We start from the raw sequence: 22,803 nt of genomic DNA, 5'->3' as shown, positions 1-22,803 counted from the left end.
TATTTTCATGATGTCCAGACTCTTTTCACTTGCTGAATGTGCAGGTCCATTTTTTCCCCTGAAATGCACTTAAGACAGGCTGATGACTTATAATTTAAAATGTATTTTTATTTATTTTCTACATAATTTGATTTGAAAATATTTTTATTTACAGCCTATACAGACATTTTTCAGATAATCATACATTCATCGTCATCATTGAGGTAAAAAATTTTCATTTTTTGTTGACTCTGGCTGTGCTTGTGGACAAAAGCAGTCGTGTTTCACCTGAAGGAAGGCTCCATTTATATTAATTTTTGTTATCCCCAGACTAACAAGTTATTTCAGTATTATTTTATTTATTTATTTCAACAAATGTTGAGTGGTCTTAATACAAATGTTTATTTTTTTGCATTCCTGGATAGTTAAGAGATTATTAACAAGTGTGTATGTTAATATAATTTCTGTTGAAATATTGCAGTCTTAATTGGATTATAAAATCCATGCATTTATCCTGGAAGTTTTCAAAAATGTTTTTTTCCCGTGGTTTTTCATTAAAAAAAAAAAGGTTTGAAACGAATGTTGTATCACCTGAACCAATACATATAAAAGCTACTAAGAGTCAATAAAGATCTATTTTGCAGTGATCATTTAGCCTATTAATTAATTACATCATATTCATGAAAAATGTAGCCCTTCAGCCAATCTGTTTGGTTTTATTAATGTCCTGCCCCTAGCAAGTGTTCATGCAGGTTATGCTGTCCCTACCAATGTTGAGACCAAACCTACGCTCTTGCTTTCACATCATGTACTGCAGCACTTTGTGGCATCGTCTGCTGTGTGAAAATGCTTTATAATAAATTCGAGTTGAGATTAATATATCTATATAGAAATAAATGTAATAAACTGCTGTATTTTAAGCCAAAAGAACTGTTGTGTTTGATAGACCAATATGTCAACAAAATGTGCTGCCATAGCAGTTTCATGGCGTATTAAGCCCCCGAACTATTTTTAATTTGTTCGTTTTACCCTGGCGACCCCCGTTTACAGACACCGCGCAACCGCTTTTATTTCAACCCAGCCATAAAAAGAAGGTAAGTCATTATATTTATTGTTTGAAATGTCGATCATTTTTAGCTTACAATCATTAATTTATTTAATTAACTAATTAACACCAACATTTGTTATTGTTATTGGAAATTGTGATAGTAAAGGTGTAAACCAGAAGTTCTTGTAGTGATCATTTGCGACTCTTCTCTCCATGTTTATTGCTAGGTTGCTCAATCATATTCTAAAAGTTTTGGCCATTTATATTTAGATATTTATTATTTGCTCTCTTTGATCCTTAAAAAAAACATGTACAGTATGTGTCCCATGACTAGTTTACAACAGGTGTTTGTAGTAGTATTTTTAGTCTGTTTTCTCTTATATTGCTTTATACCCTTATTTTCAACTAATTCCCATAAATTGTAGTCGTTTTTTTGTTCACTTTTCTCTTGCTTGACTACTTCAAACCCCCCCCCCCCCCATTTTTTTATAGTGTGGAGGGTCAAAAGTAAAACAGGTGGCTCAATAAGCGGCCACCCATTCCCCTGTGCTTGTTCCCAAAACGCCGGCCTCTACACAGTAACACATGTCAGGCATTTGCATTGCAAGAAATTGCACTTTAAATGGGTAACACATGACTCATTCTCTCTCCGCTCGCTCTCTTTCTAGTCTGTGTCGACAGCTGCAAGCAGCCAAGCGCTTATTAGACAAATATGATTCAGAGCAGGCAGGCAGTGAGCCTCATCAAAGCTTTTCCAGTGTGGAATCTCTGACAATAATGAGATTTTGTGTAAAACAATATTGCGTTACCTTCATTTTCCTTTCTATGCAGCTTTCTATCTTCCCTGACCTTAAAGCTGGAAAACTGCTGTGTATTCTGCATTTGCAATCAAAACAAGAGGCTATTATGCGGCATTGAGCCCCCCCTCTCCCAATCTCAACCTCCTCCTCTTGGCTCTTGTTGCCTGAGCGGTAAACAGCCCACAGATGTTTTACATTGATATTAACAAGTTTAATTTGTCCCGAGCAGAAAAAGTAAAGGGATTAACCTCTCTTTTCACCGTGAATCGCACAGCAATTTTATCCCAAACAGCGAGTGGCTTTATGCATAAGGTCATTTAGTTGTCTCAGAGTAAACCTGGCGTCACCATAGCAACCCCGAGAGATGACTAAATTGCCTTATAAAACGAGATAAATTGTTAATGCGGAGAGGAGATTATTTCTCCGACGTTGCCACTGAGTCATATTTGAAAACATGTTTTGAATAGGCTCATTTGCTTTGTGCTCATTTAGATCAGTCATTGTGCTGTACCACAATTACAGTGTTTTCATACATTATATTTCATTCATTCATTTTCCATGCCGCTTTTCCTTTAAATATGTTTGAACACTTACTTCCGTTTTCCGCCAACCTGGATATGTTTGGTTATGTTTTTTGGATTGCTTTTTGTCATTTTGCATGGTTGTCTTTTGTTGTTGTTTCACTTTCTAGTTGTGATTTTTTTTATATCACCATGTTCCAAATCCAGGTTTCCACAGATGTTGATGTTGTTGGCTTTTTATTCATTCATTCTGAACCGCTTATCCTCACGACGGTTGTTGCCTTTTATTACCTCCGTCATATCCCTTCTTTAAACCTTTATGGGCATGTGACTATTTTTTGTAATTAAAAAAAAACACATCCTATTAAAGACCTAGCGTCCACATACCCGGATTTCATGTAGGCCAGAATACTAACATTTGGTATAGTACAAATTAATGTATCTACTTTAATGGGATCCAGAGATAGAAAGACTTGTAGTTCATAAAAGATAAACATGAGTTAAAATAATTTGGTATTGAAACCTCTCTTGATGTTTTCGTTTTTATACAATTTGTAAAATTAGTTTAACTCGTAGGTCGCCTTTGTTGTTGACGTCGCAGGGCGGTGACCTCACATGGTTACGCTGTTGGGCTTCAAGAGTATGACTGTAGCGACATAAACATGTAATCTGTTCGACCTTTTCATTTCAAACCTGGGAGCAACATTAATGAGCATGACAGCACTGTTGATATTTCACAAAACGAGCAGCAAAAGCAAAATGAACAGGAAAGACGGGATAAGGCGAGACTAGAGTGGGGGCGGGGGGTCTGCCAAAATGTGCTACACTGGTGAAACGCTACAATAGGCGAATTTGACTCCCAAAGTAACTTGCAATTTCAGCTTGTTTTGTTCAGATGCATACGGACAGAACATACTAAAGATGCCTTAAGAAAATATATAAACAGTAATATCATATAAGGGTGGTTAAAATATACTACGCAATGAATGTGGTCAACAGATCAACAATTTGCTTTAAAGCTGCCACAAGAAAGCACTATGCTCAAAAATATGAGAGGGAAACACAAGCAAATAGTATTTTGAGGCAATGTAAAGCTAATGAAATACTCAATAAAAACACAAATAGTAAGTACTCGCCGCTTTTAACCGATGAGCGCATGTGTCGGACATCTCGCCGCGTAGAAAGAATTGCAATAACCCGGTGTTCGGCAATTCCTTCCTACGTGGCGAGATGTCTACACAATGCTCAGTATGCTTGCGCAAGCATTCACATGCATGCACACATCGGTTAAAAGCGGTAAGTACTCACTATTTTTGTTTTTATTTAGTTTTTTATTACCTTTTCATTGCCTCAAAAATACTTTTTGCATGTATTTCGCTTTCATACTTTTAACCATTGTGTTTTCTTGTAAGCAGTGTTGATCTATCGTAGCGTATTTAAACCGTCCTTATTTGATATAACTACATTACAACTACAAGTATTTTCTTTAGGCATTTTTTTAGTACGTTCTGCCTGTGTGCATCCAAACAAAACAAGTTGAAAGCGCATGGTTGTACTTTGGGTGTCAAATTCGCCCCGTGTAGTCGTTTCGCCGATGTCGGACATTTTGGCAGAACACCGGTAGTATTCGCCGAGTGACAATGACGATCTACGTCATCACCCCGAGCGTCCATAAAACAATGCGCACTCCATAGGTCAAAACATGAACTAAATATTATAGAGTGTTAAATAAATGGCAATATTTTATGTGTTTCTAATAACATATTTTGGTAAGAGAGAACAATTGTCGCTTAGAGCCTACAAGTGTTTAAAGTGCGTATGACACCAAAAAGCAAGTTTATTTCATATTTCACACGGTGTTTTATGCTCCTGAATGAAATGGACTGCTTGGATGTGTGTGGAAGCGATTGTTTTCTATATTCAATTTTTGAATCCCGCGACATGAAAAATGTCGCTGCACCAGGGAGCGGCATGTGAGCCTTTTTGGGGTTTCAAAATGTTCACATTCACAGGTAGATATTGGCCAAAACAAGCCCTACTACTGTGGGACCATGGACTTATGAGGAAGTGAGTAAACATCGCGTTTTATTTTATCATTTTAATATGTAGGTGGCTTGGATTTTGTGGCTGACATGCTCCTTATCCACTCAGCCGACGACCCGCAGCTTGTCGCACTTCCCTCCTCCGGGAGAGCACCATACTCGGCTTGTTGCCCTCTTCATGTGCCCAGTGTTCTGTCAAATTTTCCACCCGATCAGAAATTACAACTTTGTGTTTAAAAATAGCTGCGAATACAGCAATTACAAAGTAAACACTACAAACTTTCTTTGAATAAAGGACTACTTACGTTTGATCATGGATGGGCATGTAAAAAGATCTCCTCATACACATTGTCATGTTAGCTGCACAACAACTGCAGCCGCTCTCGTATGACTCTCGCTGTTTATGTCTTCACCGTGTAGTAAAGCATTATTTGCCATATTTGTGTTGACCATTTGGCAGCGACATGCTCCTCTGAGGTCGGCCGGTATGATCGGCGGTCATTGTCCAGCTGCTTCCCCAGCTAGCTCTCTTGTTCGTAGTAACAGGGGAAAGTGCTGTAATTTGCTTTCCGTCGGACGGGTTGCCGATCGGCGAAGACAATCGACAACCCCACGGCAGTGTGATATGATCCGGGCCAGTTCTGTGTGATTTTTTTTCTTCGAAAAACGAAAATAAGACTTTGAGACGTCACTCTGTTCGGGTTAGCATGTCGGCTAGCTATCACGGCTTTTGGGATATTTACATTCTCCAAAGCCGGGGGGCAGGGAAATGTCAAAAGCCTGAATAACTTCGGCGGCATTATATAGCGTTCAGGAGGTGCGACAGTAAAGGTGACTGAAGGAGACTGAAACAATGACATTTTGCGGCTCTCTTCGTCGCATTTTCCCCGTTATGAATAATCCCCCCTCAATGAGTTGCATACTAAATCAGATGAAACCATTCTCCCGCTGACGTCATCCACCTGTTGGGGACGCTAGAGCCCTATAATGCAGTGCTTCTCAATTATTTTCTGCTACGCCCCCCCAAGCAAGACGTAAATGTTTCGCGCCCCCCCAAACTCTCTGCCGCCACTGTAAATAGTATTATTTGTCTATAAAATTACTATTATAAATACGCATCTGCCTAATATTGTGTCCTTTTTTTCTAATAAAGAAAAAAAGTAACATAGATCAACTTATAATAAAGTATAACTTTATTAACATTGTTTTGTTTGTAACAGAGAAGACGACGTGCATCAATTTGCCTGAATTAAAAAAAAAAAAAAAGTCACATTCAAACTGTAAAAATACACTCAAGGTACATTTTTGACCATTTGATACAGAAAAATAAAATGTAATAAAATCAGTAAATAATAACAAATTAAAAATGATTAGAAACATTCACTCATGAGGACAATATGCCAAAAAATTTGACCGAAAAAACAAAAATGAATAAAGGAAAAAAAGAGTGTCCTTGGACAGGATAGAAGGACAGTTTTTATTTTTGCTGCTCACACTCAGTATTACCTCCTTTGCAATGGTGTGGAGTCATATTGCAATGAGCATGCTAACAATGCTCACTGGTTTACTGATATAACACTGACAAAGCAGGACGATTGTTGGCAATATTCGGCACGTTTTCGCTGAAAAACAATCAAGCGGCTTATCAATGAGATTGGGGTCGAATGTCTTTAAGTGGCGTCTTAATTGATTTGGCTTCTGGCGGTCCGCTATAATTATTTTTAGACACAGTAAACAGTCTTTCCTCATCACCCACAGTATTAAAAGTCAAAGCTAAAAGGCAAACGGCACGAACAAAGCGCATTCTCGGCGGCCGAGGTAGAACCATAGGTGAGGGCGGTCGTCGTTACGATCCCAAGCCGAAAATGGCACTTATCGGGCGGCGGCGTGAGAACCGGACAAGACAGTGGGTCGCTGCGTGAGTGAGTCCGGTCCGAAAACGGCTTTCGAAAACGGCGGCGGCGCACTGCCCTTCATATTTGTTTTCTGTGTGATGAGTGCTCTTCCTTAGTTCAAGAATACTGCACGCACTCTGAAAATGAGAGCGCCACTGCCACCCACTGAGTGGATGCGCAAGTACACTTTATTCCAGTACGGCAGAAAAAAAAAAAAAAAAAGCATGTTCCCCGAGGTCACACGCGCCCCCCCTGGCATCGCTCTGCGCCTCCCCAGGGGGGCGCGCCCCACTATTTGAGAAGTACTGCTATAATGGTAGGCGTGGCTAGACGGCAGATTAAAAGACTAATTTCTCGTCATCTGTGCTTTGCCAAATTGTTGTATATAGTCGAATCGTCTCAAAATATGATTCTAATTCCCATAATAATGATATTTAAGACTTTTTTTCTCCTGTCGTACGCACTTTTAAGTACGAGGTTCCCTATAAAAAGCTACTTTGCTTTGAACGCTGTAGCTTATTGTCCAGCACGGTATTCGCAGTGCAGTGTATGTTGGTTTTTTTACAGACGAATGAGCTGCTTGTCTTTTGGTGTGCGTCATGTCTCATCATTCTTTGTTAGGGTTTCATTGTTTTATCATGTTGGCTTATCTGCTTTTATTTTGTTTGTTATGTTCCTCCTTATTTTAGCTTTACTTCCTGCCCATACAGTATGTGTCCTAATCATGCTGATTGTGTTCACCTGTGACCCTGTGTATAAATAAACGGCGTCTGCTCATGTCAGTCGTCAGTTGGTCTTATATCCTGGCCTATCCTGAGCCACCTTTTTTGTAAGCTTTTGCCTATATTTATATATATTTGTTTATATATATTTGCCAATGCTTTTTCTGTTACCTTGTTTTTGGTGCAACAATTGTGGATTTGGTTCCCGCTCAATAATGGTGCGAATATAAAAGATCATGATAGTTTTTCCTGTGACTAATTGCCAACCATATGAATCCCACCACTGCCCCATCTACTGGATCTAGTGTGTCACCAACCCAAGAGGAAAGGCTGATATGGGTCGGGGAGTAACCTGATGATGGCTGATCACAGATACCTGCTGACATTTATGAGCGTTTTACAACAAATTCCGCAAGTCAACCGCCTACTTTTAGAGGCATGTTGTTTAAAATGCAACAAGAAGATTTTTTTCCCGGTATTAATTAGAGATGTCAGATCACGTCATTTTCAAAGTATCGGAAAAAAATATTGGACATGCCTTTTTTAAATATATATATATATATTTTTAAATCAAATCGTTTTCTAATTGTATTTAACGTTACATACATAATGTGTTACACTCTTCCAGAGTCTTTAGTTTAAGCTTAAGGTAGGGTTATCAAATTTGTCGCGTTAATGGCGAGAATGAATATTTTTTACATTTATCACGTCACAATATTTAACGCAATTAATGCATGCGCTGCACGACCCACTCACGCATTGTCGCGTTCAATCTATAATGGCGCCGTTTTACCCATACAGTATATGGAGCTAAAAGGCAGCGTAAAATGAGCAGAGTGAATTTTGGTAGCCTTTGGAGCCTTTTTTTAAATGGCTAAAGCCTTACAATCCCTCTCCCAACGATTAGAATAATCATGGGAGGCAATGTGGGGAAGAAAGGTAGTAGTTGATCTTTTTCTTAACACCCTATGTTATTTCCCAACGCAGAGAAGATATATCAATTGGTACCACGACGAACAGTCATGGTTGCACTTCCCATCATGCATTTGGGCAGAAGTTAAATGGCTACAGTATCATTTACTGAAACCTCAACAAATACACTGGATGGCAATATTTAGTCACAATATACAAAGTCACATTTATCCTTTAAGAATTACAAGTCTTTCTATCCGTGGATCCCTCTCACAGAAAGCATGTTAATAATGTAAATGCCATCTTGAGGATTTATTGTCATAATAAACAAATACAGTACTTATGTACTGTATGTTGAATGTATATATTCCTCCGAGTTTTATTCATTTTTTTCTTAATATATTGCCAAAATGTATATGATCGGGAAAAATTATCGGGAATGATTGGAATTGAATCGGGAGCAAAAAAAAAGCAATCAGATCGGGAAATATCTGGATCGGCAGATACTCAAACTAAAACGATCGGGATCGGATCGGGAGCAAAAAAACATGATCGGAACAACCCTGGTATTAATGGATCCCTCAGATGCCGAGGTGACAGCTCTCATTCAGTTGTAACTAAACAAACCAAGCCCGTTCACTCATTCTCATCTTTTATGGTTAAACCCAATCAAAGATTACCATAAATCCATTATTCATGCTTCTAATCCTTGCCTCAGATGGGGAGATATTAAATGTAACTGTATGCAGATGGCGGTGGAAGCAAGACAGCTTAGTTTGTTTGCGGTTTGCACTTTTCTCACCGCGCTCAGCTTTTTTCAACATCAAGCAAAGCTGGAGCACACTTGCCTCCGCAGCGAAAAAGAGAAACAAAACAAATCCCACAAGCAGCGAGCTATTAACTGAAGAATAATCAAGTTTTACAGCCTTTTTAGAGCACTCATTTAACTCACTGGCTGCCATTGACAGTGCTGGACATCTAATCCATTTTGACTACAGCAATCATTCGCTGCCAGCCTGACCCTCCCAGTCAGAATGGATTGGACGTCTCGCGCCATTCACACTGAAAGATGAGCATTAACTGCCAGCCCCTCCCAGTCTAAATATATTGGACGCCTATGGTTGTCAAATACTAGGGGGCGGGGGAATGAACTTTGTAATGTTATTTTTAGTCAACATTTCATTGATTTTGCTTGGAAAAACCAGCCTGGCTAAGCTACAGTTTTCTCCATTATCAGAAGTCTAACAAATTTTTGAACTTATACCCAAACACTTTGAGCAACAGTCTTTAATGTGAAGGGTATTTAGACTCTTTGCTTTCTACTCGTTTAACCCCGTAACCCAGGTTAGAGACCATAACTCTTAACCCTATCTGATTCAGTAATCTCATGTTCCAAATAGGGCTGTCAAAATTATCGCGTTAACGGGCGGTAATTAATTTTTTAAATTAATCACGTTAAAATATTTGACGCATTTAACGCACATGCCCCGCTCAAACAGATTAAAATGACAGCACAGTGTCATGTCCACTTGTTACTTGTGTTTTTTAGTGTTTTGCCGCCCTCTGCTGGCGCTTGGGTGCGACTGATTTTATTGGTTTCAGCACCATGAGCATTGTGTAATTATTGACATCAACAATGGTGAGCTACTAGTTTATTTTTTTGATTGAAAATTTTACAAATTTTGTTAAAACGAAAACATTAAGAACGGTTTTAATTGAAATTTTCTATAACTTGTACTAACATTTATCTTTTAAGAACTATAAGTCTTTCTATCCATGAATCGCTTTAATGTCAATAATGTTAATGCCATCTTGTTGATTCATTGTTATAATAAACAAATACAGTACTTACAGTGCCTTGCAAAAGTATTCGGCCCCCTTGAATCTTGCAACCTTTCGCCACATTTCAGGCTTCAAACATAAAGATATGAAATTTAATTTTTTTGTCAAGAATCAACAACAAGTGGGACACAATCGTGAAGTGGAACAACATTTATTGGATAATTTAAACTTTTTTAACAAATAAAAAACTGAAAAGTGGGGCGTGCAATATTATTCGGCCCCTTTACTTTCAGTGCAGCAAACTCACTCCAGAAGTTCAGTGAGGATCTCTGAATGATCCAATGTTGTCCTAAATGACCGATGATGATAAATAGAATCCACCTGTGTGTAATCAAGTCTCCGTATAAATGCACCTGCTCTGTGATAGTCTCAGGGTTCTGTTTAAAGTGCAGAGAGTATTATGAAAACCAAGGAACACACCAGGCAGGTCCGAGATACTGTTGTGGAGAAGTTTAAAGCCGGATTTGGATACAAAAAGATTTCCCAAGCTTTAAAAATCTCAAGGAGCACTGTGCAAGCCATCATATTGAAATGGAAGGAGCATCAGACCACTGCAAATCTACCAAGACCCGGCCGTCCTTCCAAACTTTCTTCTCAAACAAGGAGAAAACTGATCAGAGATGCAGCCAAGAGGCCCATGATCACTCTGGATGAACTGCAGAGATCTACAGCTGAGGTGGGAGAGTCTGTCCATAGGACAACAATCAGTCGTACACTGCACAAATCTGGCCTTTATGGAAGAGTGGCAAGAAAAAAGCCATTTCTCAAAGATATCCATAAAAAGTCTCGTTTAAAGTTTGCCACAAGCCACCTGGGAGACACACTAAACATGTGGAAGAAGGTGCTCTGGTCAGATGAAACCAAAATTGAACTTTTTGGCCACAATGCAAAACGATATGTTTGGCGTAAAAGCAACACAGCTCATCACCCTGAACACACCATCCCCACTGTCAAACATGGTGGTGGCAGCATCATGGTTTGGGCCTGCTTTTCTTCAGCAGGGACAGGGAAGATGGTTAAAATTGACGGGAAGATGGATGCAGCCAAATACAGGAACATTCTGGAAGAAAACCTGTTGGTATCTGCACAAGACCTGAGACTGGGACGGAGATGTATCTTCCAACAGGACAATGATCCAAAACATAAAGCCAAATCTACAATGGAATGGTTCAAAAATAAACGTATCCAGGTGTTAGAATGGCCAAGTCAAAGTCCAGACCTGAATCCAATCGAGAATCTGTGGAAAGAGCTGAAGACTGCTGTTCACAAACACTCTCCATCCAACCTCACTGAGCTCGAGCTGTTTTGCAAGGAAGAATGGGCAAGAATGTCAGTCTCTCGATGTGCAAAACTGATAGAAACATACCCCAAGCGACTTGCAGCTGTAATTGGAGCAAAAGGTGGCGCTACAAAGTATTAACGCAAGGGGGCCGAATAATATTGCACGCCCCACTTTTCAGTTTTTTATTTGTTAAAAAAGTTTAAATTATCCAATAAACTTTGTTCCACTTCACGATTGTGTCCCACTTGTTGTTGATTCTTGACAAAAAATTAAAATTGTATATCTTTATGTTTGAAGCCTGAAATGTGGCGAAAGGTTGCAAGGTTCAAGGGCGCCGAATACTTTTGCAAGGCACTGTATGTACAGTATGTTGAATGTATATATCCGTCTTGCCTTATCCTTCCATTTCTACAGTAAATTACAGAACAATATGGCATGTTTTAGAGATGGTTTGAATTGCGATTAATTATGATTAATTAATTTTTAAGCTGTGATTAACTCGATTAAATACTTTAATCGTTTGACAGCCCTAGTTCCAAAGTACTTTTGTAACCTGTGCCCTGGCTTTTCCCATTACATGCATGTTTTACATGTGCATTTATACATTTTGTAATTCTAACAGTCTTATAAGTGTTGTCCCACTTTTCACTCATCTTTGTTCCTTTTTTTCCTTCTCCACACAGACACGTTTGCACCCAATAAAAGCCATCACTGTCGTGTGATCCAATTTGACGCGTGTGAATTGCTACTGTGCACACACCGCGTGTTGTTCATTGTCATGGCAGCCTTGGAGAGAATATTTGCCTTTCCCCCCCTTTTGCATTACAATGTGCTGTGATTGAGGTCAGATCGTGCTGTAAATTATGCATCAAACCAGGCCAGGCTAAAGCAATGCTTCTGTTTAGTAGAGCAGAAGACACACTTTGTGGCTTGTCATCTTTTTTGATGTGGCCATGACAGCGGGCATCACACTTACGTATGAGCCACGGCGCTTTGGTAAATGTCGACCCACGGTGCTCGGCAGGAGGCCGGCAAATAAGCAGCTCGGCCCAGTTGTACAGACGGAACTTGGGCGCTGATTAAAAGCGGCCCTTTTCGCTCGTCTAATTGGATTTCCCATGCTGGAGATATGGAACACCGCCCTCTAATGAATCAAAGAGGCTAATATTAGTCACCACGCATCACTCACATCTCTGGTTACCTTTAGCTTTACTACTTGCTCTATATACTACCGATTCGCAATACTGTATTGTATCATATTGTAAATTAGCAGCACCCACTATTGAATGCCATAATCCGACAAAATGTATTCATTCATCCACTCATTTCACACTCTAACTCGAAAAGAAACACCTTTAACATGTTTATCCCATTGGAAAGTTTTTTTTAAATAAATGGAAATAACACAAAATAAAAATTTTCTGAAGTCTAATAGGGGAGAAAAATTGAAATAAAAACCAGTCTTTCCAGGAAGTGGCCGTCTGACATTGAGGGCGATATCTTGTCAATGAGGTACTATTTTAGCCAATCAAATGCAGCGTTCGGCACCTTACTTTAAAAAAATAATTAGTTATAGTTACACACTACTTCTTCCAAAAAGTAACTGAGTTAGTAACTGAATTACTCTATAGTAAAAGTAACTAGTTACAAGGGAAAATAATTATTTCCGTTACTTTAAAAATAAGTTGTTGTATGTCAAAGAATTAGAAATTTTCTGAGCAGTATTCGAGTCAGTTGAATAGAGAAGAACAGGCAGGTAGTTGTGTTATAGAACCTTGTAATATTTATTGCACCTCACCAGCAACAGATTTATCCTACACTTAAAGTGCAACAAAAATAAAAAGTAAACAATATAATAAAATAACAATCAGCAGTAAACAATATATAGTGAGTTTAATCAATTAAATCTAACTCTCACAACCTGAGACAAATGGTCAGGTAGACATAGCCTACTGTACTTCAAGTATTTTGACTTGAAATAGTGTTTATGTCTCAACCTCGTAAAGAACAAATTTTCCTCTGAATGCTCTGCCATCATATCCCTCTGCATCTGTTTTGCGTGTGTGTGTTTGCCGCACGCGCTGTTCCGGTTTGTGTGTGAAAACACCGGCTCTAATTGGCTTACCATGACACATGACTCTAACCCTCAGCCAATCACAGTCACTTCCATTGCATCTATCCAGGTGGTGCATTCAGGTAGCCTCAGTACGTGCTGTAATATTCTGATACAGAATTATCCGAGGCACCCTAAAGTGCACGCGGCGCCAATATTGTTTTGCTCACATGATGCGGGAGTGAGTTAGAGACACGACCTGCCGAGAGCCGTATGTTTGTGTTAATGTTGAAGTTATATGTGCTATTAAACAAACAGACTGCCAGCACGTCCTGTGTGGTATATCTTTGCTAAGAAAAAGCACAAAACAAAACACTTGCGCTATTCTCGAACCTGAACGTACCCCAAGTCTTGGATGACAAACAGAGCAGAGTAGACCCATTACGGTTGGTAGTTTCTTCAATTTATTCAGAGTAAGTAACGCACCGCTTTTGACCGTGACTAACGGTAACGGCGTTATAACGCCGGAAAAAATAATTTGTTAGATTACCCCGTTACTGAAAAAAATAACGCCGTTATGTAACGGCGTTATTTATAACGACGTTATTCCCAACACTGATCAAATGTGATCATGAAAAATTGCCAATTCTTCCTTGGGATATTATTATACCAATTATCACATGCGACTGTACTTCTGTCTATCAGTGCGTACAGTATGTACATGGGTATAACTGATGTCACTAAAGTGCTGCGCTCATAAGCAGTGTCAATTTTCTGTGTTCAAACATTATTTTCTCCGTTATCAGAGCTCTAAAAAATGGCCATTTGCCTACTTAAATACTTTGAGTAACCGTCGTTCACATGAAGGCCATTTATACGAAGTGTTATTTCACTATTTAAAACACCAAATAGGGTTTGTGACACAAACTCGGGCTTGAAACTAAACAACAGACTCTACACTCAAATTTGAAACGCTAGCCTTAAAACCCTAAAATGAAACATAAACCAGTGTTTGGTACCCTATACATGCGTAGAACACTACACATCTGTAAACCAAGACACCAAATGTGCTTTGAACAACAGCGTGAAAGGGTAAATTGAAACACCCATTTGTGGAACTATAACCTGAACCGCTTGAAACCCGAACTTCAGCATTAAACCACAGCTTTTTTTGTAACCCTAAAATTCTGAACCCTGAACCTTTGTTTAAAACCCTAGCATTCACAAATGACAGCCTTTAATTTGAACGGAAAAACAATTTTGAAACCCAAATGCTGGGTTGAAACCTCAAGTGCAATATGGTAATACAGTGTGCATACACCAAGGGGGAGAGAGCATTTTAAGGTTACTTGGTGTGGATGTTAAATGCAAGCGCACTGATGATAGAAAGAGATACTCTGAGCGCATGTGAGGAGAATGCTGACCTCATTTCTCAACAAGCATATTTTCATTAATGCCTGGCAGTGTCATTAAAAATGTGGAAGCGGAAGCCACATTTGGCTGGGTGGATCACTGCCAAAGGCCAACCCTCATACGATGAGCTTGACAAAATTACGCTTTTGCGCACCAATTTTTTTTTTTCTCACTTGGATTTTAAACAAGACTTCAAGGTCAAATAAAAGAACAAAAATGACAAATGGAATTAAACATTAACAATCAAATAAAACAATTGAGTAAGCTCTGAAACAACATCAACATAATAATGAATACATATATAAATAATAAAAATATAAAAATAAGCATGAGGGATCTTTTATTAATTCAAATTCTCTTCTTCGAAAAACTTCATTAAAAGATCAAAAAATAAATAAAAATGAACATGAAAAACAGTATAACATCTCTGAGCTGAAATATTACTTGAAAATAAAAAACAAGAATTACTAAATAAAAGAGAATACAATAAACACAAATAATTTAGAGAACAGTACAGAATTAAAGTAAAATCTTGAAAAATAAATACAGCAAATGAAATACAAAAATATTTGGAAAAAAGTACAATACTATGAAATATTTTGGCTTTAAATCAGATCTGAGACAGGTTTTTAGACACACATAAAAATCTATAGTTAAATAAAAAACATTTTGATATCAATAGCAATCTTAGCAATATTCAGTCTCAGCAAGAATTGAACTATGATATTAAGGAATACATTAAAGGTGAATGCATTGAATAAACATCCCCCCACCCTTTCATACATAGGAAAGGTCAAAATTATTGTGTGAGCCTGTTGAGGTTTGTCATTAATGTGGTTTGTGATATGATTGTAATCGCTTGTTCAAGTTAAACCACTCTGCAAACTAGCAAATCTACAATAATGTGACGTCGGATTTCAATTTATTGTGCAAGTACATACCTACTTCATACTTCCTCCACACCAACTCATTTCAGGAGAACTGGAGATGAAAAAGAATAGAACAGAAAGCCTTTATTGTCATTGTACAGAGTCCAACGAGATTTAAAGCTTCACGTGAACCACATAAAACAAAAGCAAAACTACAATAGGCTAATATAAAAAAAAAGCACAGGTTACAGTGTACACAGATTGGGAATAAAGTGAATACGTGACTAGCAGCAAGTGGTGATGTTATGTAGTGGAAATATAACAGTGTGTATATTACAATTTATAGTACAAAGACTAGGAGGCAGATGGCTGACTTGATATAGTGCAAATGAGAATTTGTGTGTAGATATTGATAAAGCAGTGCAAAAACCTATAATGTAACTGTGCAACTTTTGAATACGGAGTTCCCAGATTATGCAATACTCAGATTGAGACGGATGTCTGAGAACATATTACTCAGTGAGCTGCATGTGACAAAGTTGTGGCAATAGCAATGCAATGACATTTCAGTGCAAACTGGATACGCATCCTACTGCTGCATTCCTGACGTGCCAAAGAAGACTGCTGAAATCACCAAACTCACATCAGTTAACGGCTTCAATTGATTTTGGGAGAAGTCCCTAAACATTTCGGAACTGGGATTTTTCCCTATTCTGGTCCATCAGAGCAAAGTTTAAATTTAAAACCTCAAATTCGATTCACGCAGCCACATACTAATGAGAATCTTGCTGTTTGCTGAGACAAGCAAAAATGACCACCTAAAACAGCTGTACTTGTATTTGTTCACATATATAAGCCACAATGGACTATAAACCACAGGTGTATTTACACTAAAATACATGCAGCTCATTAGACGGTAAAAATCCATAAATAAGCCGCACTAGACCATAAACTGCGGGTTTCAAAGATGAGAAAAAAAGTAACACCATATACTAGTAGTCCAAAAAATAAGGTACATATAGTAAAATACATTCAATTGGATATACCGTATTGGCCCGAATATAAGACGGCCCTGATTATAAGACGACCCCCTCTTTTTCAAGACATACCGTATAACAATATATTTTGGAGAAAAAGCATGTTATTTAGCCTCATTCAAATCTTAATATCTGGACATTTAAATATATAAACTAAAGTGCAATCACATTCATAAATGAATGGCTTCTGGTTTTTGAAATAAAAATAAACCAATCTATTGTGATAAAACAACAAAATTGCTATAACTGCACTGACCATCAAAGTGAAGTCTAACTGTAACTGTAGTCTTGAAACAAATTCGAATAAGGAAAAACATTGCAATAAAATAATGCAAACTGGTTAAACTAGTAGCGGAGATCTGTCATGACAGAACATTGCTTCAATGATATCTGGCGTCATCTAGCTTCGTGAATGGGTATAATGTCTAGACCACGAATATAAAACGACCCCCTCTTTTTCAATCTTATTTCAATGCAAAAAACACTGTCTTATATTCGGGCCAATACGGTACTTGCCATTAATTCAGCAATTAAATAATAGTTCCCCCCCCAAGAAAAAAGATATAATCATGAATATGAAATCAAAATGAATATATCAGATTTGAATAGTCATGAAAATACAGTGAAATTACATGAAAGTTGATTATGTTTATGGGAATATACACTAATCATGAAAATATCAACATCTGCAATGCTTCATATATAATAGGGTTATATTATATTTGGTGTAGTTGCAACAGTATCATTAACATGGCAACAAAAGCATCGAAGACCTTATTTCTCCATCTCGCACATTTCTTTTCATGCTCCTTTTTGAAAGAACAAAAATCCAAATATATCAAAATAGAACAGCACAATAAAAGCAGACTTGTTAGCTATGTATGAGCCTGAGGTAAGAGTCCCATGTGTGGTTGCATTTAAAGGCTGCTACTTTCTCATTCACTTGGCAAGAGCTGAAGCTCCCCTTTCCTCATCCAAAATTTCCAGACAGCCCCCCAATAAAAAAGACCCTTAGGTGCACTTTCTCGTCAATATCCGCATGGAGATTTTCGACGGGTGACATCTAGAAAACGCTGGCGATAAAAGCTGGCGCAATGCCATCGATTTAAACAAGAGGGAGCGGGGCTTCCTTTATGGAGGCCACCATTAACAATGAAGGCCCATTGATTGAGCTGCTACGATGGCAGTGAGGGAAATCAAGAGACGATAACATTAAGCGGAGTTACGTAGATATGTCGCACAGCGGCAATAGTAACACTGTTGTCTTATATGTTTTACTGCAGTCATGTTTGACCACTGGTGGGAAATAACAATTTATTAGCCTAATAGCATAATTGTCTAAATTACTTTTAACTTCCTGTATTAATGTCAATTGGAAAAGTACTAGTGTGCTTCCTGAGAAGTACACTGTTCTGTATGTCTCTGTAGATCCTTATTTATTCAGGTCATGTCCTTTACTTATTTGTGAAATTTCTCATGGCTTTTATTTATTTTTGTGGATGGTTTTCTGAATGCAATAAAAAATTTAAAAACTTGGGTATTCATTTTTAGGCTAATAAATTTGTTACTGTACATAAAGAGGGACTAAACTAATGTAACTAAAACTTTTTAGAATCTATTGTATGTGCTGCCACAGGTCAAAAAGGACATCACATTTTAGAACATTCGCGGAATAATGATACAAATAAATTATTTAATTGTCATTCATCTCGGGGGGGGGGGGGGGGGGGTTGGGGGGGTTATTTTGTCCAACACCATCAATTGTTATCAATTCAGATTAATATGAAAACTACTACGCCGCAAAGTCGTGAATGCCATTTAGGGATCTACCTTATATCTAATCATAACTATGGGTTGATCACAGTTAGTTTGACCTTGAAGCCTAAAAAAAAGATTAATTTGCTCAAACAATAATGTCTTGAATCCATAGTTATGAAAGGCATTGCAGTTTTTTTCTTTCAGGTATCAGTCGTACCTTTTCTTCAAAACATATTGTATTTGTATTTTGTAACCCTCTATGTCTACGACTATGTCAAAATAAACTTGTTACTTTTCTATCTTCACAGATGACGACTCATAAAAATTATGTAACTAGAGAGTTAAAGTCACCCTTGGGGGAGATCTTGATCAGTTGATATCTACGGAGTCTTATAAGGACAAAAGCGACTCGGAGAAGCGTCAAACAAGAACCACTAGTTATGATGGCAACACATTTGGAAACGCATTATATTTCCCATCTAGGCCTTATCCTATATATGTGAGATGAAACCCACAAAGCGTGTTATTGGACTTCCTGTGTGTTTGCTGTCCAAACAAGCATGACTATACAATTGACGATTTTATGGTTTCAAGCTGAGCATGCTAAAATTTCATTTTCTTTATGATGTGTGTCTTCGGGTTGAAGTAAAATCTAAGTCCTGTAAATCATTTATTTGTTTAAATATGGTATGACTATGATCAGAGGTGAGTAGAGTAGCCAAACATTTTACTCAAGTAAGAGTAGCGTTCCTTCAAAATAATATTACTTAAGTAAAAGTAGTCGTTAAAAAAATGTACCGGTACTCAAGTACAAGTAAAAAAGTATTTGGTGAAAAGAATACTCACGTAATGAGTAACATTGTGAGTAACTGCTTATATTTTTGTTGGATTATTATTTTTTTGACAATGGTATATTTTTTCTGAGCACATTTATCTATATTAACTGTCGTTATAATGATACTGTACAACAAACCATTACATAACCACAGTAAGCCAAACAAATACACACACAAAAAAAATCATTGAATTCCAATGAGAGAAAAAAATTACATAAATGAAGCATTATTCGTCCAAAGAGCATGAGTGGCCTCTAGTTGAGAAAATAGTTTGTAGTTTGAATAGTGAGGAGTTTCTTTATAATTACTATTTTGAAATTAAAAGGATCATATCTCCGGTTTTCCGTGGTCAATCGGTGCCAAATAAAAACTGGGAGCGAGGCTAAAATCCGCACTTTTGAGTCATGTTGAAGGCAGCGCTCTATATCAAATCCTTCATTTTTTTTAAACGAGGCTTCAAGGACACCACATGATTGAACAGACTGGCGTGAAGATAGAACGGCAAGCTTGCATCTGATTGGTATAATGGAGTCATGTGATTATTGTCGCGACGTCTCATTGGTGAAATCGGTAGAGCTACTTGCTACTGATACAGCTGCTACAGCTACTTAGCATCGCTGGCCAAATAAATAAATAATCTAATATGTAGAATAAAGAGGAAAAATCTAACGACTCTTGTGTAACCCAAAGTAGTGGAGTAAGAGTAGTGTTTTTTCTTCACAAATCTACTCAAGTAAAAGTCAAAAGTATAAATTAATTAAATTACTCTTAGAAGTAGATTTTTCTCAAAAAATTACTTAAGTAAATGTAACGGAGTACATATAACCCACTACTACCCACCTCTTCCTATGATATATGTTAACACAAACAAATCCTAAACATAGGTTAATGTCACTTGTGTGGTGAAAAACTTGGTTATTGGATGTAATAATCTCAGTTATCAAAAGTTGTGACTCTAGAATTTGTTATATTTGAGTGAAACACGCATTCTGTCTGTCTGTATGTCTATCTGATACAGCCCTGCAAATTATGTCAAGGAGCTCGGAGAAAAAACGTGTTGCATAATCCACATTGCCGGTGGCTTGTGTGCATGTGTGTACACGCGCATACTTGAATGTGCATGATTTTTGGTGAAATGGCGTCGCCTTGTGGACACATTGAGTAGTGCTTGAGGAAACACTAGCCCATATGTCATACTTTTAACTAATAAAGGAGGAAAAGGTAAACGCTACACGCCCTATAATGGTATAGAATATACCTATATTAAATCCCAAATATCAAAACAGAAAACAGACACATTATTAACACATTAATAATATTGACAGCCTCCCCTTCAAAATGGATTGGACATTTAGCGCCGCTGATGGCACTGAAACATGACCATTACGTTTAAATGAATTGGACGTCTATTGTTGTCAATGGCTGACAATTAGTAAATAATTGTCTGGTATATTAAGTGATTGTGAAATATTTATCTTAGATTTTATTGAGTGTATTTTCCGCGTCAACTGAAAGGACATTATTATGGTTTTCTGACTGAGACCCCAATTGCTGCAACTATAAAGCTGTTTATTTTCCATGTAGGACAATAGATTCAAAGTGGTTGTATTGGGGGGAGGCAAAGAAAAGGCGGAAGATCACGAGTCTCTCATTTCTTTTGAGGAACCATTTGACGGGCCTATTAACTTTCATGTAACATTGTTTCTTGTCGGCATCCACAGCTTGCCTGCCTCTGTGTGTCATTATGTGAGAAATGGGCTTTCATACTCACTCTCTTTACTCAAGTCCTGGAAGGCACATACACTACATAATTACAAAAACGCGTGCAGTCGATGTCACTTTAGTTTTTCAGCACAGCTATAAAGCAAGGGGTCACAGTTTTTACTCTAAAAAATATTCATTATAAATGTATTATGATCTGTTCACAATATGTTTGTATTTTAGCCCAATATTGGGTTGATAGATGGCAATTGCGCTAATAGCAACCCTCAAAATTGAGTGCAATTAAAATACTACCACAATATATCGAATAAAACTTCAAAAAAATGTTGAAACACATCCGAATCTTTTGGAATGACACATTTAGAATGACTGTTTGAATGGAAACGGGCGATACTTTGAAGTCCCTGGCTTTGTGTACCTTCCAGGACCTGCGGCGATCCTTTCAAACCAGCAAGTTTGGAGAGCGTGTTGAGTTTAATCAATTCATAACGTCGCGATGGAGCCGAACTCACTCAAGGTAAAATCCGCCGCGGAGCTCTTCTGCTTTTTACCCCGCTTTTAACCTTCGCCCCCGCTTTGCCCCTCCACGCTCTCGTTTGGCGTCTTAAACGCCTTACCGCGGCCAAACTTTGACATTTATCGTCCGTTCGGCGTCGGTCGCATCCGTGTCAAACGTCGTCTTTTAACGGCTATTAATAGCTTAGCATGCGGGGAAAACAAAACAGATGAGCGTGAGTGACATGTTTGTTTACACGCTCGTAGATTTGACTGTATTCTTATTGTTTGTGTTTTCTTTCTCCAGTGGGTGGGCTCGTCTTGCGGCTTACACGGACCCTATGTATTCTACAAAGCCTTTAAATTCGCGAGCCGGGACGCCGAGGCTCGGATCCTGTCGCTGGGGGACTTTTTCTTGGTGCGCTGCAAGCCGGACGAGCCCGTGTGTGTCGCCGAGCTGCAGCTTCTCTGGGAGGAGAGGACGAGCAGGCAACTTTTGTCCAGCTCCAAACTTTATTTCCTACCAGAGGACACTCCCCATGGACGCGATGTCTCCCACGGAGAGGTAAGGGGCGAATATTTATTCATCAAGCCACGGTTTTAACTCATTTACTGCCAATGACAGCGATTGACGTCAACTCAGTTTGAACAGGGATAACTGGCATTGAATGAACATGTTTCAGTGCCAATGACGGGGATCGATGTCCAATCAATTTTGACTTGGAAAAATGATTGGACGTCTATCACTGTCAATTGCAGCAATAGGAAGGTTGTTGATTTGTCCTCTAAGTTTAAGTAGTTTAAGTGGAAATATGACAAAGTTACTGTAAGTTTAATGTAAAAACAGCACATTTTAAAAACAACCCTTGTTCGTTTATTACCATCAAAGGCAGCCAACGAGTTAATTGTGTTCTAACCCCCTCCTTCTGCCTCCCTCCCACCATAGTCCATTCCTATCGCTGGCATATTTAGTGCATTAATTAGTTGGCTTCGCGGTGTTTGCTTTGCCATTTTTTCTCGCCATTGTGCAGCGTGTGCACTTGCCGAGCCTTCGGCGTGGGAATAAATCCTGTATTGCGCTTGAAAAGCACGCAGAACACATTTTTGGGGCGTTCATCTGGCGGAAATTGCACAATATATGTGAATGCGATGCATGGTTTGCAGATGGATGGTGGGTGCGTTTTGGCAACGTGTGTGAAGTATTATGTATCGATTTGTAAGTCGGAACGCGTCGTAGTTTGTCACACAATATGACGGAACAGATGTCGTAAATCAAAGACTTTAATGTTTATTTTTGATTTATTTTGAACTTTAACGTCTATTTTTTATTCATATTGATCTTTGCACTGTATGCCGGGACCGTCACGTTCAGAATGCCGAACTAGTGAGTCGTATGTCGGAACAAAATATGTCGTATACCAGGGGTGTCAGACTCAGTTTTGTCAAGGCCACATTGTAGTTATGGTTTCCTGTGGGGATGTGGAGCGTCATGAATGAAGAGCCATACAAAAAACTGTTTGTGAAATTATTAACTCATTGGGTGCTATTCTAGGCCTGTGCCAGTATGAGATTCTAAC

The 22,803-nt window shown here is 38.3% G+C and overlaps 1 protein-coding gene across 2 annotated transcripts in view; it reads left to right on the top strand.

Annotated features, from left to right (window-relative positions):
- The first annotated feature begins 21,125 nt into the window (after positions 1–21,125).
- arid5b (AT-rich interaction domain 5B) overlaps positions 21,126–22,803 on the top strand; it is a 288,024-nt gene continuing 286,346 nt past the window's right edge. Inside the window, exons 1-2 of one of the 2 annotated variants that reach the window (XM_057847984.1) lie at positions 21,126–21,248; positions 21,534–21,791. In XM_057847984.1, coding sequence (XP_057703967.1) covers positions 21,228–21,248; positions 21,534–21,791 — 279 coding nt within the window. In that variant the 5' untranslated portion in view covers positions 21,126–21,227. Of the gene's footprint in view, positions 21,249–21,270; positions 21,463–21,533; positions 21,792–22,803 lie in introns of those variants that run through there. The other variant, XM_057847985.1, reaches the window with a different exon arrangement.

The sequence above is a fragment of the Corythoichthys intestinalis genome, chromosome 10 (assembly GCF_030265065.1).
Source record: "Corythoichthys intestinalis isolate RoL2023-P3 chromosome 10, ASM3026506v1, whole genome shotgun sequence".
NCBI classification, from domain to species: Eukaryota; Metazoa; Chordata; class Actinopteri; order Syngnathiformes; family Syngnathidae; genus Corythoichthys; species Corythoichthys intestinalis.
The sequence above is the reverse complement of the archived record's forward strand: the minus strand, read 5'-3'. Positions and strand labels throughout refer to the sequence as shown.